The 14596-nt window shown below is 39.0% G+C and overlaps 1 protein-coding gene across 1 annotated transcript in view; it reads right to left on the reverse strand.

The window, feature by feature from the left end:
* LOC132826271 (prolow-density lipoprotein receptor-related protein 1-like) overlaps nt 1–5600 on the reverse strand; it is a gene marked incomplete at its 5' end in the record, with an annotated part of 36592 nt that extends 30992 nt beyond the window's left edge. Inside the window, 4 exons of the mRNA XM_060842035.1 lie at nt 914–1282; nt 2360–2482; nt 3263–3385; nt 5474–5600. Of these exons, the coding sequence (XP_060698018.1) occupies nt 914–1282; nt 2360–2482; nt 3263–3385; nt 5474–5600 (742 nt within the window). The remainder of the gene's footprint in view (nt 1–913; nt 1283–2359; nt 2483–3262; nt 3386–5473) is intronic.
* Nucleotides 5601–14596: the final 8996 nt, after the last annotated feature.

Raw genomic sequence — 14596 nt, forward strand, 5'->3', positions numbered from 1 at the left:
GTCAACTTGTGGGGACATTCTGAAATTTAAATGCTCAAAAGCTGAAAGTTATGAGTAAGCTAGTCCCTTGAGCCCAAATTGGAGATTCTATGCTTAGAGCATAGAAACAGATTTGCAGCGAAAGCAATAGAATATGTTTGAGGAACATCCATATGAAACTCATTTTAGGTATAGCAGAGTGCTCAAGGAGGTGCTGTTTGAACAGAAATGGATCTCTGCTCAATAAAGAGTCAAAAATTAAGTATGAAGAGACAGACCAGGAGTATGATGTTACTAATTATTTCAAAACACCATGAGTGTGATTGCTTTGAAGACAATGCTGAAATAGCAATTCCTTCCTTGGTGGTGTGGAGGTAGGGAAGGAGAGTGCAGGCAGTGAAGGGGACTCTTGTAACCTTTATGGAAATTTCTCACTTTTTTGCTAGAGGACAGATTTAAAGTATGAAACCAAATTTGTTCTAGTGTTATGATTCAAAGCATCTTATAGTTACCAAGGCCACAAGTCATGCATTCAAGTATCATTTTTGGAGGGCAGACAGAAAAAGGCAGACATACTAGATGTGGAACCACCTGTGCTGCTGCTGTATTAAGACCATTTCTAGTCAGAGACATTCCATTGTTTAATGGTAGAGAGCATTAGTATCAAGTTAGCATTTACTTGGAAATGAATAGCTAGCCATTTGTGGTCCTGTAATATTTACATTGGCTGTGGAGCAGGCCCACTGCTTTGAAGAGGTTCAGCTTTAAAAACACTAGAGCAGGAAAGGGGTTTAGGGTCTTTAGTCTAGTCTAAGAGACAGCAGACTTTGTCCTTTTAGAAAACAAAGGGATGATTTGGTAAATTTGTGCCTCTAGAAACTTGGCTCAGTTTTGTAAGATTGAGTGAGCCTAGCATACAAGACAGGCTACTTACGACAATTCACTTCATCACTTCCATCTTTGCAGTCAGTATCACCATCACAATACCAACGATGATTGATGCATTCACCAGACTTGCACAGGAACTCGCTGGAAGAGCAGGTCACAGGGGCAAGTGTGTACCCACAGCGCTCTGGAGCCTCATCAGACTGGTCAGCACAATCAGCATTGTTGTCACATACCCAATTCAGGGGGATACATTCCGAGCTATTGCACTGAAATTCGTGGATGTGACAAACAAATGGGGCACAACCTTGTTCGTCACTCCCATCACCACAGTCATCTTCACCATTGCAGAGAAAGGTTTTAGAAATGCATCTACCACTGGAGCATGTGAATTCAAGTATACTGCAAATCAAAGTGTCTGAAAAACAACATTTAGAACAGAGTTGTATTAATGCAAAGTTTAAATTGCTCTGGTGTTCAAATTTGTAGTGTTCAATATATCAGAGTCTAATCCACATTTATCATCCCACTGGGCAAAACAAAGTCTGATTTTTGAAAGTTCAATTACTGATAGATCAAGCGGTCATGGGGCATATGGAATATTCTGCCATCAAGGTTATCAATAAACATGACTGTCTTCATTCTGTTCAAGCTTCCTATTAATAAGCAAATAGTATTTTTTAAAAATACTACAAACTTTAAGCCTGTCAGACAGAAACAAAGTATGGTCAGTTCTATCATGCAATGGCTGTGTTCTTGTGCTACCTCGTGTGACTGAAAAGCTGCACTTTAGAACAGTGTATAACATGGATGTTGTTGGCTGTAAGTGATTATATCCTTTAAAACCCTGCTGTAGAATCAACATCCCCAGTTAGTCAGCCACATTAGTGAATGTCTTGACAAATGTTAAACAGAATAACCTCAAGTGACTGCTGAGTTATTGGAATTGGAGCTATTTACTTACATCTGAAAAAAGTGATACTTCAGTTAATTTAAAATTCAAAATAGTATTTCAGCAGTTGACTGGAATCCCAGCTTCATTTACTTGCAGTGGCAGACATTGACATTGGGTTTTGTCAGGCACGAGTGCAATTTGAAATTGAATCGGGCCAGTTATGCTGTCAATTGTAGCTCTTGGCAGTCCCACCTCAAAATGTTTATTCTCTTTACATTTAAAAGATTGTTTGATCACAAGATCTTTTTAATTTGAAAGAGACCATTTCTAAGTGACTTTAATCAAAAGTCAGCCAAAGTCAACCTTGCATCAGTCTAGTTTGAACAGCTGGTGTGAACAGGTGTACTAAAGCTACACCTAGAACTAAAGAAAAAAGTTCTTTCAAAAAAACTGTACATGCTGGAAGTTTACCTTTTGGCACTAACTACTGCAGGTCACTTCCACAGATTAAAGTGGTGCTTTAATGTTCACTTAGTTATTCTAGATGAGGACCGAGTATAACGCAAAGCAAGTTCTAGATAAACTTGTGAAGTTGCTTACCACAATTCTCTTCATCACTGCCATTGTCACAGTCCTTTTCCCCATCACATTTCCAGGAAACAGGAATACACTGAAGAGATTTAGGGCCACAGCTCATTTCATGTAAATGGCATGCCTGTGTGTCTGGAAGAGATACACTGAATGTCAAGATTATCTTTTTTTCTAAAGTGTTAAAACAATGCATTATGAAACTTTACACTGAAGTTTTAGAATGTCATGATTAGTGTGGCCTAGAGATGCCCACTTACACCCACTTGGGTGTTACAGCTAGAGACTGGTAAACATTTGACTTGTACTTGAGTACATGACAAAGTTAGTTCAATAATGCAAGTTGCTAGGTAATCCCAAATGCTTGGAAAGTATTTCTAGCACAAGTAAATCAGAATGCTGTCAATCACATACCATGTTGTTCCTTTATATGGATTTGTCTATTTTGTAGAGCACAAGTTTACATCTTTAGAATACCATGCTAAGATAATAGCAAATATGAGGAAAGGCCAAAGTACAGTGCACTAAATCTAGATTAAAGCTTAGATATGTGTGCACCACAAGTTTAAGATTCCCTACACAGTAACCCCTGACTAGTGCACCTGACAGCCATGGACAATTCAGCATAACCAGTTCACCTGCCCTGCACATCTTTGGAATGTGGGAGAAAACCTGAGCACCTGGAGAAAACCCACAGAGACAGAATGTGCAAACTCCACACAGTTACCAAGGCTAGAATGGAACCTGGGACCCTGGTGCTCGAGGTAGCTGTGCTAACCACTGAGCCACCGTGCTGCTCCAAACAAGATGATATGTGGCTTTCTATACAGAAATAGGATTACCTTGCCTACTGTTCTGTAGTGTAAAGTTAGAACAGTAGCTAAGGGCTTCTCATTTTCCTAACAAGATACTTACGACAGATCTCAGGACTTTCATCTGATCCATCCTCACAGTCGGTGGAGCCATCACACTGCCATTTACTTGGCAAACAATGTCCGTTAAGGCATGTAAAGTCTGATGGTCCACAGGTGATTTTACCTTGGAGAAAGACCCAGGAGTTAGGTTTAATCATAGTATAATGCAGCTTAATGTTTATCATTAATACAGTAGCCAAGTGCTCATGTTATTGAAGTTAGTTCATTAAACTAAACTTTCAGGTGTTGTAGTTTAAACTATTCCCCCTCAGCTAGTTTCAATATTAGCCACTGTCACCTTAAAATGTTCTAGTACATCAAACCAGCAATACTATCCTCCTCAGGAGGAAATTCAGATTACACTTTGAAAAGTGATACCCCTCCCTGCCCATGTTAGGAGTAAAGTTCAACAACACTGCTTTGTCATTGCACCCTGAAGTTTCCAAGTTTGCTCTCACTTGCTGGTAGACTTAAACCCTGCAGCATCAAGCAAGTTCTCAGATTAAAATTTAAGGAGTCCAAGAAAACTAGTTATGTTCTTACTAAACAAGAATAGAGACCATTTTCTGTACACCTCCCATTGAAGGATTTTTAGATTTGGACCTACTTTGAGCCAGGTCTCCACCCCCACCTGCAGCTGGATTTAGCATGTCTTGCATAATAACCTGTAGGCTTAGTTACTTTGGCACCCACTTCACAATGCTTCAGTTTTGGTCAGTCCTTTGTAGACTGATGCAGCCCAATGTTAGGCTCTGATGGCAGGATTTGGGTATTCAATATTGAAGGGCTTTGAGTGGTGGGGAGCATTGTATCCCCAGTTCAGGTGAGTCAGTAACTGGAGGACTGAGATGAAATAATGGTTATCTAGGAATAACTAGAAAAATGGAAGGGATCACATGTCATTGAGATCACCAAGAGCTAGTATAGGCACATGAGCTGTATGGCCTGAGCTCATTTGTAATTGAAAACTTCAGCCTCAAGAGAACCTGCACAGTAACTTCCACTTTAAGTAGAATGAATTTGAACATGATAATTCTATGTTCCTTCCTCCCACACCATGTATTTTATGCACAATGTTTGATTAAGTATTTTAGCATATCAGCTTACGTGGGACCTAGAAATGCCAAAATGAAAGTAACACCAAGTTACAGCCCAACACGTTTATTTGGAATTAAAAGCTTTGAGCTATTGATTCCTACAGTATCGAAACAGGTCCTTTGGCCCAACAAGTCCACACCAACCCTTTGAAGAACCCACTCAGACATTCCCTACCTAATGTTTAGGTTTGACTAATGCACTCAACACTGGGTGATTTAGCATGACCAATTCACCTAACTTGCACATTTGTTTATTGTGGGAGGAATCAAACCTGTGACCCAGGTGTTGAGGCAACAGTGCTAGCCTCTGAGCTGCCCCTGAATTTGAAAGTTAGTCTATTATTAAGCAAGCAGATATAAAGGTCCCTTCATCAGGTAGAGAAGGAGCAGCACTAATTGGGCTATAACTGTTCACTTTATCCACCCTGGTTCAGCATTGGCACATCTGCAAGAATGCAAGTAGATCAACTAATGTCCCAAGATGGTATCCATGGAATTTGCCAAGACTATGCATTAGAGCTCTTCGGCCAAAGATTAAGTTTCTGTAGTAACTTGGATTCTAAACTATAAAATTATTGCTTAAGAAGCAGAGTGTTATTTACTTGCACTTCAGTAGGCAAGTAAGTTTCCATAACCAAGCCAACTTATAATTAGTTGAAAGTGATCATTTGAGACTCCAGTATGAGATCTTTGTTTCATGGCTATTCATTAAGTCAAACCTTCTACTGAGATTCCCAAATCGGTGCTACCCCACGGAACAAACTGGGGAGGGTATGACAACAAGCAGGTCATCACACTGCAGTAATAAGGTTGCAGCCAGGCTGTAAAGGAGCCTGTGTAGAAAGTTCTAGAACTGACATTAGTTCCTAGCCCATAGCTCAAAAGCAAGCTCAAATGAGTAGGTTAAATATCTAACTGTATACAAGTCATACATATGTACGAGTGTTATTATCTTACAATTGATTAAGTTTGGATTACTCAAAATTGTGACAATAAAATTAGGAAAGTTGGAAGAGCAGGTCCAGTTTGAAGATTCGTGTGTCAGCTACATTTTCTCTTCCTGCTTCTGCCTCAAGCAAGGACCCACAGCATGAACTTACTGAGCAGTTACTTACCACAATCACTCTCGTCACTACCATCAGTGCAGTCATCATCACCATCACATTTCCACATTAATGGCACACATCGTCCATTTCTGCACCGAAACCATGATGCATCACAGGGTGCTCTTGAACCTTTTAGTTAAGGAATAGCATCAGATTTTTTTTTTTAAAAAAAAGTGTTAGATAAATAATTTTAGTACAACTATGAATTAAAACTAGAAAGCTATCATAAAAATTGGCAAACAATTACTTCCAAACATTTGGACTGGAGATAGATTTTCACCCTCAATACAAAGTAATACTTTACTATGGTACTAAAGAACATTGAGTGTTTTAGTTTAAGCTATTTGGCTTAAAATATTAAGAATTAAACTACTCCCAGCATAGCAAACATAAGCCATTAGACCACAGTTTTATGGAGAATCTATTAGTAAACAAATTATTGGTGTCCCATACAAAATGTTTGTGATGTCCCACAGCTTTTAACCATTTTAAAGTAATAGTGCATTAAAGTGTAACACCCTTAATATAACAAATGCAATTCCAATTTACACAGCCCCAAAGTTAGTGTAAAATAATTGAGAAATGGCAATTCAGAGATCAATGCTGATCAGGGTACAGAGCTTGGCTGCCTGGAACAGAGACTACAGATTAGATAGGAGATTTAGACATAGTACAATAATTCATTAGTGTCAAACACTTAACACTAATCAAGCTTGAAACTACAGTTTGTTAAAATCACAGCATGAACATTTTAATATCAGAGCAAAGGCAACTAGGCCTTTCCTCCTTGACCTCACTCCAATTGGTTCCTGATTCAGGTGATTCCTGAAGGGCTTATGCCCAAAACGTCAAATCTCCTGCTCCTTGGATGCTGCCTGACCTGCTGCACTTTTCCAGCAACACATTTTCAGCCCACTCCAGTTGCTTCATGGTTAAAATATAAGCTTAGAACTGGTGCTTAAAGTTCCACATTAGACTAAAACAAAAGTGGCAAATATTCATTTTAAGAAAATAACTGGAGAAACTTTGCAAGTCTAGCAGCATCTGAGGGCAAGTTATTTCTCTCCAGAGATTGCCAGACCTGCAGAGTTTCTCCAACAACTTCCACTTTGTTTATTCCATTCTGTGGGATAGAATCAAGACTGAAGCTGATAGTACTTTGATAGCTGATGTCCAATTTCTACACAGATTCAGTGCTACAATTGGCTACAAACATTTGATGAGCTTACTCCAAGGTGAAGTACTCAATGGTAGGTACGATTTTAATTACAACCTGTTCAGAGGTGTTATTACACCTAACTCTGGAGCAGGTGGGACTGAACCCAACACTCGAGATAGGGACACTACCACTACACCACAGCTCCCCACCCACGGAGCACTACGTAGATATACGCCGTTAACTGAAACTTACAAAGTTTGACCAGAAATAAAATGGACATTGAGTGCAAGAGTTAAGGATCAAGTGTTAGCAGCGTCACTTTGAACGGGAGCTAGTGAAAAAAGGACGGATTTTAACCGAGCATAGGGAAGTAAACCTAAAGTGCTACCTAAAAAGCCCCGTGTTCTGCAAGTGGGCCATTAGAAATTAGAGCTGGGTTCCCTGCAATTGTTGATCTGAACAGATCAGAAGGGATTGCATTCAGGGCTCTACATAAAAAAGGTAGAAAACAAAAATATATATAAAAAAAGTCACGTTCCCCTTTGTGGAACAAATGGATCACAACAAAACATGTATGGCAACAGATTTAGAAATTTCCCCATCTTAACTCCCTCACAACGAGGGAGTCATATTTAAAGATTACAGCTGTCTAGTTTTAATTTTAAATGTTGAGTTACTCACCATTTACGAGTCTGGTCGGGTTTGAACATACTACTGACAGTAGCAACAAGGCTACGTGAAAAGGAATCATGTCAATTCTTAAAGGAACAGCAATAATCCAAAGTTTGCCTTCCTCCAGCAATGATAATTCGTTTTCACAACCCCGAACCAAAACGGCCAAAAGCACATAGCAAGCTAGTGCAGAGAGTGTTTTTTATATCACATTCCCCATTGCTGACCTAAGGAATTGATTGTTCAATGAATGCCTCCAATTAACCTTATTAACCAACTGCAGGTCGCATCTTGAGCTGTTCCAAGTTTCACATTGCTAATTGCAGTCCGCCTAATGACCAGCTCCCTGATTATTTCTGTCGGCTAACTGAGCTCAGCAATGATTTCATATAACAAAAAGTTAAGTCTTGAACTATTAAATCCAACTCCTCCACCCTCCAAACTTTTTAAAAAAAAACAAGCTGAAAAGGAACTGTAATGTCACTCGGAGAAAGGGGTGAGGGAGTGAATTTAAGAAAGGCAGTTCCTGAAGTCGCTCAACATCGAAATAGCCCAAGTTTAACTCCTCAAAGATTTTGAGGGAGTTGCTTTCGAACAGAATTTAAAAAAAACATTTGAATTAGTTTTAAAATGTATTAATGTTTAACCACTGCTTCTTACCACGAGCTGGAAATTGTCGTTGACTTTGTTTCCAATGCTCAGTTTTCTCTCACCTTCACTTTGTCTGACATAACACTTCCTGAACTTCCTTGTCTCCAAATCTGGGCAAGAAACTAATGTTTATTACAAGTCATAGAGTCATAGAGATGTACAGCACAGAAACAGACCCTTTGGTCCAACCCATCCACGCCGACCAGATACCCCAACCCAATCTAGTCCCATCTGCCAGCACCCGGCCCATATTCCTCCATATCCTTCCTATTCATGTACCCATCCAAATGCCGCTTAAATGTTGCAATTGTACCAGCCTCCACCACATCCTCTGGCAGCTTATTCCATACATGTACCACTCTCTGTGTGAAAAAGTTGCCCCTGAGGTCTCTTTTATATCTTTCCCCTCTCACACTAAACCTATGCCCTCTACTTCTGGACTCCCCAACCCCAGGGAAAAGACTTTGCCTATTTACCCTATTCATTCCCCCTCATAATTTTGTAAACCTCGAAAATGTCACCCCTCAGCCTCCAACGCTCCAGGGAAAACAGCCCCAGCCTGTTCAGCCTCTCCTTGTAACTCAAATCCTCCAACCCTGGCAACATCCTTGTAAATCTTTTCTGAACCCTTTCAAGTTTCACAACATCTTTCTGATAGGAAGGAGATCAGAATTGCATGCAATATCTGAACAGTAGCCTAATCAATGTCCTATACAGCCGCAACATGACCTCCCAACTCCTGTATTCAATATTCTGATCAATAAAGGAAAGCATATCAAAAGCTTTCTTCACTATCCCATCTACCTGTGACTCCACTTTCAAGGAGCTATGAACCTGCACTCCAAAGTCCCTTTATTTAGCAACTTCCCTAGGACCTTACCATTAAGTGTATAAGTCCTGCTAAGATTTACTTTCCCAAAATGCAGCACCTTGCATTTATCTGAATTAAAATCCATCTGCCACTTCTCAGCCCATTGGCCCATCTGGTCCAGATCCTGTTGTAATCTGAGGTAACCCTCTTTGCTGTCCACTACACCTCCAATTTTGGTATCATCTGCAAACTTACTAATTGTACCTCTTATGCTCACTTCCAAATCATTTATGTAAATGACAAAAAGTAGAGGACATAGCACCGATCCTTGTGGCACTCCACTGGTCACAGGCCTCCAGTCTGAAAAACAGCTCTCCACCACCACCCTCTGTCTTCTACCTTTGAGCTAGTTCTGTATCCAAATGGCTAGTTCTCCCTGTATTCCATGAGATCTAACCTTGCTAACCAGTCTCCCATGGGGAACCTTGTTGAACGCTCTACTGAAGTCCATATAGATCACATCTAACGCTCTGCCCTCATCAATTCTCTTTGTTACTTCCTCAAAAAACTCAATCAAGTTTGTGAGACATGTTTTCCCATGCACAAAGCCATGTTGTTGTTCTGTGTTTTGTTTCAATCATTGAATTGTGTTTTCTTTCTTTACCTTTTTCTGTTGGTTACCTTTGTACCCTCCATTTCAAAGCGTGCCAAGTTATTCCTTCTCACTCCTGGGCCCATTATGTCCACATACCAACTTATTCTAATTTCTGCCAATTTCTGACGCCCAATAACCCTTATAATGTCTGATATCCAACACCACTGTCCTTTAGATCTTCAACATCAACTCATGCCTATTTACCCAGGATTCACCCCCAGCAGATTTCAGGAGCCATGTGGAGATGAAATCAAATTAAGTTCTACCGTTTTGATGCAGATTTCACTATACAGATTTTTTTTTAAAGGCTCCTATTTGAAAAAAAAACTCCATTTGATGCATTTTTATATCTAAAGTGATTAATCTCAGAAGAAAATGAAATCATATTCATAAACCACAAAGATAGCTCTTTAACGTCTCAATCAATGTGAATCTCTCTTAATGTGAATTCAGAATACCTTGCTGAGATATTTTCATTTCTAAACATCAACCAAATATTCATTATAAAATCAGCCTTGAGGGACACATCGACAGTCAACTATTGAAACTTCAAATACTTGGATCAACAGATTCAAGAACAGCTTCTTCCCTGCTGTTATCAGACTTCTGAATGGACCTTTCAAATTTCAAATTTAATGTTGACCTCGCTCTGCAGGCACTTTCTCTACAGCTGTAACATTGCATTCTTCACTCTGTTCTATGAACCCTTCTGCACTGTATTTGGTATGTTCTGCCCGTACTGTACATAAAACAAAGCTTTTCACTGAACCTGGGTACGTGACAATAAGAAATCAAACAAAAAAATACATAAGGGGTTGGGATTACTTTCACATTTGAGAAACAACTGGTGGTGTTTCAACCTGAGGGTCACTTCACCTCAGCTGGGGGGAGTGGTAGAGAAAGAGAATCCATCAGGACAGCCTCAGCAGGGATTGAACCAACCATCCAGCCAACTGAGCTAACCAGCCTCCAACTTTGTGTATATAATTAGATGAAAATTAAGGAATGAGATTAATGAGGAATTGGAGAAAGGATTAATGGATATAATATATATATATTTATTAACCAGCACCTGTAGGACCAGGAGCTTACCAGTTGATCAAATATTCTCATTGGCCAAGAGATTCACATGTTCAATGGAAAAAACACACACTAAGCAACAGAAACATAATGCAGGCAGTATACACATCATAGTTATACTTTATTTACCGCATAAATTGGCAGAGAGCCTTCTCAGTCGCACCATTAACTGACTACTTGGAGACCGCAGAGATTGTTATAATACAGTAAAATTCTGGCATTTCAGGTATATAATTTTGACTGGCTTATCAAGAGCGCTGTTTCATAAGGTGCTGGTTAAAACAAGGTTTGTTGCACTAAAAATATCAGCTTCAAATAATGCAATTTAAATGTTTAAAAAAAACACTGTTAAGTTCAACAGGCAAATGGAATGTTGGCCTTTATTTCAAAGAGAGTAGAGTGTAAGAGTAGGAAGGTTGTGCTGAAACTATACAAGACACTAACAAGACCACAACTGGAATACAGTGCACAGTTTTGGGCCTTTTATCTGTAGAAAGGTATATTGGCATTGGGGGCAGTCCAGAGAAGGTTCACTTAGCTGATACCATGTATGGAGGGACTGCCTTATGAGGAGAGGTTGGTAGATTGGGCCTGGACCTAGTGAAATTTAGAAGACTGAGAGGCTACCTTATTGAAACATACAAGATTCTTTGAGGCCTTGACAGCGTGGATGGAGAAAGGTTGTTTTCCCCTGTGGGAGAGTCTAGCATCAAAGGGCATAAGCTCGGAATAAATGGTCATACATGTAAGACAGAGATGAGGAGGACTTTCTTTTTTGAGCGGAGTGAATCAATGAAATTCTTTACCACAGAGTGCTGTTGAGGTGCGATCATTGAGTATATTCGAGGCTGAAAGAGACAGAGTTTTAATCCGTAAGGGAGTCACAGGTTATGGGGAAAAGGCAGGAAAGTGGAGTTGAAGATTATTACATCAACAATTACCGTATTGAATGGTGGGGCAGAACTGATGGATTTAATGGCCTGTTTCTACTGCCATGCCTTATGGTCTTAAAATAATTAGAAAACATGGCATTAAGATGACATTACAGTTACTATCTGTATGTCTGCTGCAAATCCATGCTAAAAACATGAATTAAGTTAAGGTAGGAGTGGAAGGGAAGGGTACTGTTTTCTAAAACAAAAAGAAAAATATTTGTTTTCTCATGCAGAAACTTATTGACACCTGTACATTTTACAGCATTGATTAACTCATCACTTAGAAGTGAATTCTCTTTTCTTCCTTCCAGCCAATGTTGCTACACCTTAAAACATTCTTTATTTATTGACAATTTATATGGCAAAGTATTTGCATAGGTAGGCTGATATTTAATATTTGATCATTGCAACAATCCTTAACAATGATTTACCTGTGTAAGTGTGTAGACATCAGAAAGATCAACACATTTTCAGTTCAGATTAGAGTCAATAGCTCAGCTTATGATGTTTAAACATTATTACCACTTTATGCTTATTGTCTGACATCAATCTGATCAATATTTTTAATTGGTTTTGTATTCATGAAGATGGGACTAGTTGATGCAACAACAAACTGCCACTTATGTTTTGAAAGTACTAATGTCATTCAGTTGCGTGAATTGGCATTGAGAACAAGAAGTGGTTTCCCTCGAAGACTATGCCCCTGCACCTGTGTTCCAGCAATGAGCAAGTGAAACAGCGCAGGTGAAAGCAATATGTGCAATATGGGAACAGTATGTCCAATGGTTAGGTGAATATAATTTTTTTGAGGGGAGAGCACTTTACTTATTATACATAGAAATATTGTACATAACATTTTACATTTTTTATTATGTAATGCACTCAGAGGTCAAAGTTAACAACTTTTTAAATCTGTTAGTGGGATCTCTTTGCAAGTTTAGCCCTTCAAAGCAAAGTGACAAAGCAGCTTGTAACTTTCTTATTTAGCAACCTCTGTGCTTTGGCACACACAATACTTCCAGCTTCCCCTAAAATGATTCTAGAGCATCAATCTTGACTTGTGTCACTTCTTGTTACACCTTGTCTAGTGTGGGTGCCTTATGTCCTGCTTTTGATATCCAGCTGGGAGAATCATTCATCCATTAGGTATGTGTTTGATACAATTCAAAGTGAGGCCTTTATTTTTGAGGTGTTTGTTCACTGAATACGTTCAAACTCCCTTGGTACACAAAGGTCTGGCAAAGACCTGGTCTCAAGGTTGCTGGATTACAGAGACCCAATCTGTATAATATTCAGTAATATGCATTATTAAAATCTGAATTTGTAATATGTTGTACGTTCCCAATTTCATTTTTCCACTTCAAGGTGAGAGGGATTCAATAGGAAGTGTAAAGAATACGTTTGTTTGGAATATAAACTAGTTAATAGGAAGCTTGGGCACTGCTGTGTTGCAGAGACTACACTAAGTATGTTTTTCTTTTCAGATTTCAAAGGACATGTACATTTTGCAGAAGCTGCATTTGATACTTTTGTGAGACAAGATGGCACAAGGTGTTTCTGGGTAGAATATCTGCCTAGCAACAACTTTTGAGTTTTTACATTGCAGTCTCTCATGGACCTAAGAGGACATAATTGGACACAGGCATCCTGACAATTTGCAAGCAATGTCATGCATAAATCTCTCTCTAAATAAGACCATAAGACATAGGAGCGGAAATTACACCATCCACCCAATTGAATTTGCTCTGCCATTCAATCATTGCCTTCTGTGGCAATGAATTCCATAGATTCACCACTCTGGCTGAAGGAATTTATCCTTATCTCCATTCGAAAAGGTCTTCCCTTTAATCTAAGGCTATGCCTTTGGGTCCTAGTCTTGCCTACCAATGAAAACACCTTCCCAACATCTACTCTGTCCAGTATTCTGCATGTTCCAATTAGATCCTCCCTCATCCTTCTCAACTCCATTGAGTATAAACCCAGAATTCTCAAATGTTCCTCATATGTTAACGTTCCTCATTATAGACCCAGAGTCCTCAAACATTCCTCATAGTTTAAGCTTTTCCTTCTTGTAAACCAATATTTCAAGAGTCTGAAAATAAGACATTCCAACTCAATCAAAGACCTAAGTCCAACTGACTGGCCAAGGAAATGGAAGAAGAAAGAACATTGGAATTCATAAGGATGGAAATGGAAATGGAACTCAGATTGAATCTAGGTCCAACTGACTTGCTACTGAATCGAGGATCTTCTAGACATCTCTGGATGACAATATGTGATATAATTACGGGAAACCAAAGAAAAACTGTGAGAAACTCAGCTAATCCACCTTTTGATTTGGACATTTAATCCACAAAATTTATTCCTTTTTTGCCTGTGTTTTCCACCCATCATGTTTCTCCTTTGTTTTCTGACTCCTCTATCGCATTTGTGAGTAAATAGGTTAAGTTTGTGATATCATACTAATAATCCATCTTTTCACTTGTTAAACGATAAGATAACTTATAATCAATAGGATATTTTTGTTTATTGACAAAATGTTATGGGAATTTCCTTTGTCCTAGATAGCAGTCAAAGTCAGGCAAATTCTTAATTAAGTTTTTAATGGTGTTTTAATTTTGACATTTATACATTTGTGATTGCCCATGGAGTGAAGGGGCTTGATTATCAACTCAATCCTCTGACCAGGTCATGCCATTAAAAATTAGGGCTCAGTGCTAGGTTTTTGAATGTGGATTACATGGCACTGGACATAGAGGGACAGTATTTAATAAAGGATTAGGGTTTATTGTACTCTAAGTTAAGATGGGATTGGAAGAGCTAAAACCATTTTCCAAATAGAAGAGGCATCCTTGACTGTTTTACAAGATTTAACTTGGTCTAAATGCAACAGAATTGGCAAAGGACTTAATGGTGGAAATTCTTTATAAAAGCTGGGAAGGCAGAGATCATTAAGATGATGGCCCAGCGTTTCCTGTTGATACAAATACAACGGGGACCACATACACTAAGTGGTGAGTCAACTGTGTTAGCGTGAATTAGGTTGTGAGTAAGACAGCATGAGCACAAGAAAGAAATAAAGCAGCTAATGAAATGGAAAAGGAAAGAACTTCAGAATTCATTAGGATGGAAAGTGAAATGGAACTTAGAGAATTTGATAATTAAAGGT

Source organism: Hemiscyllium ocellatum, chromosome 2, assembly GCF_020745735.1.
Source record: "Hemiscyllium ocellatum isolate sHemOce1 chromosome 2, sHemOce1.pat.X.cur, whole genome shotgun sequence".
NCBI lineage: Eukaryota > Metazoa > Chordata > Chondrichthyes > Orectolobiformes > Hemiscylliidae > Hemiscyllium > Hemiscyllium ocellatum.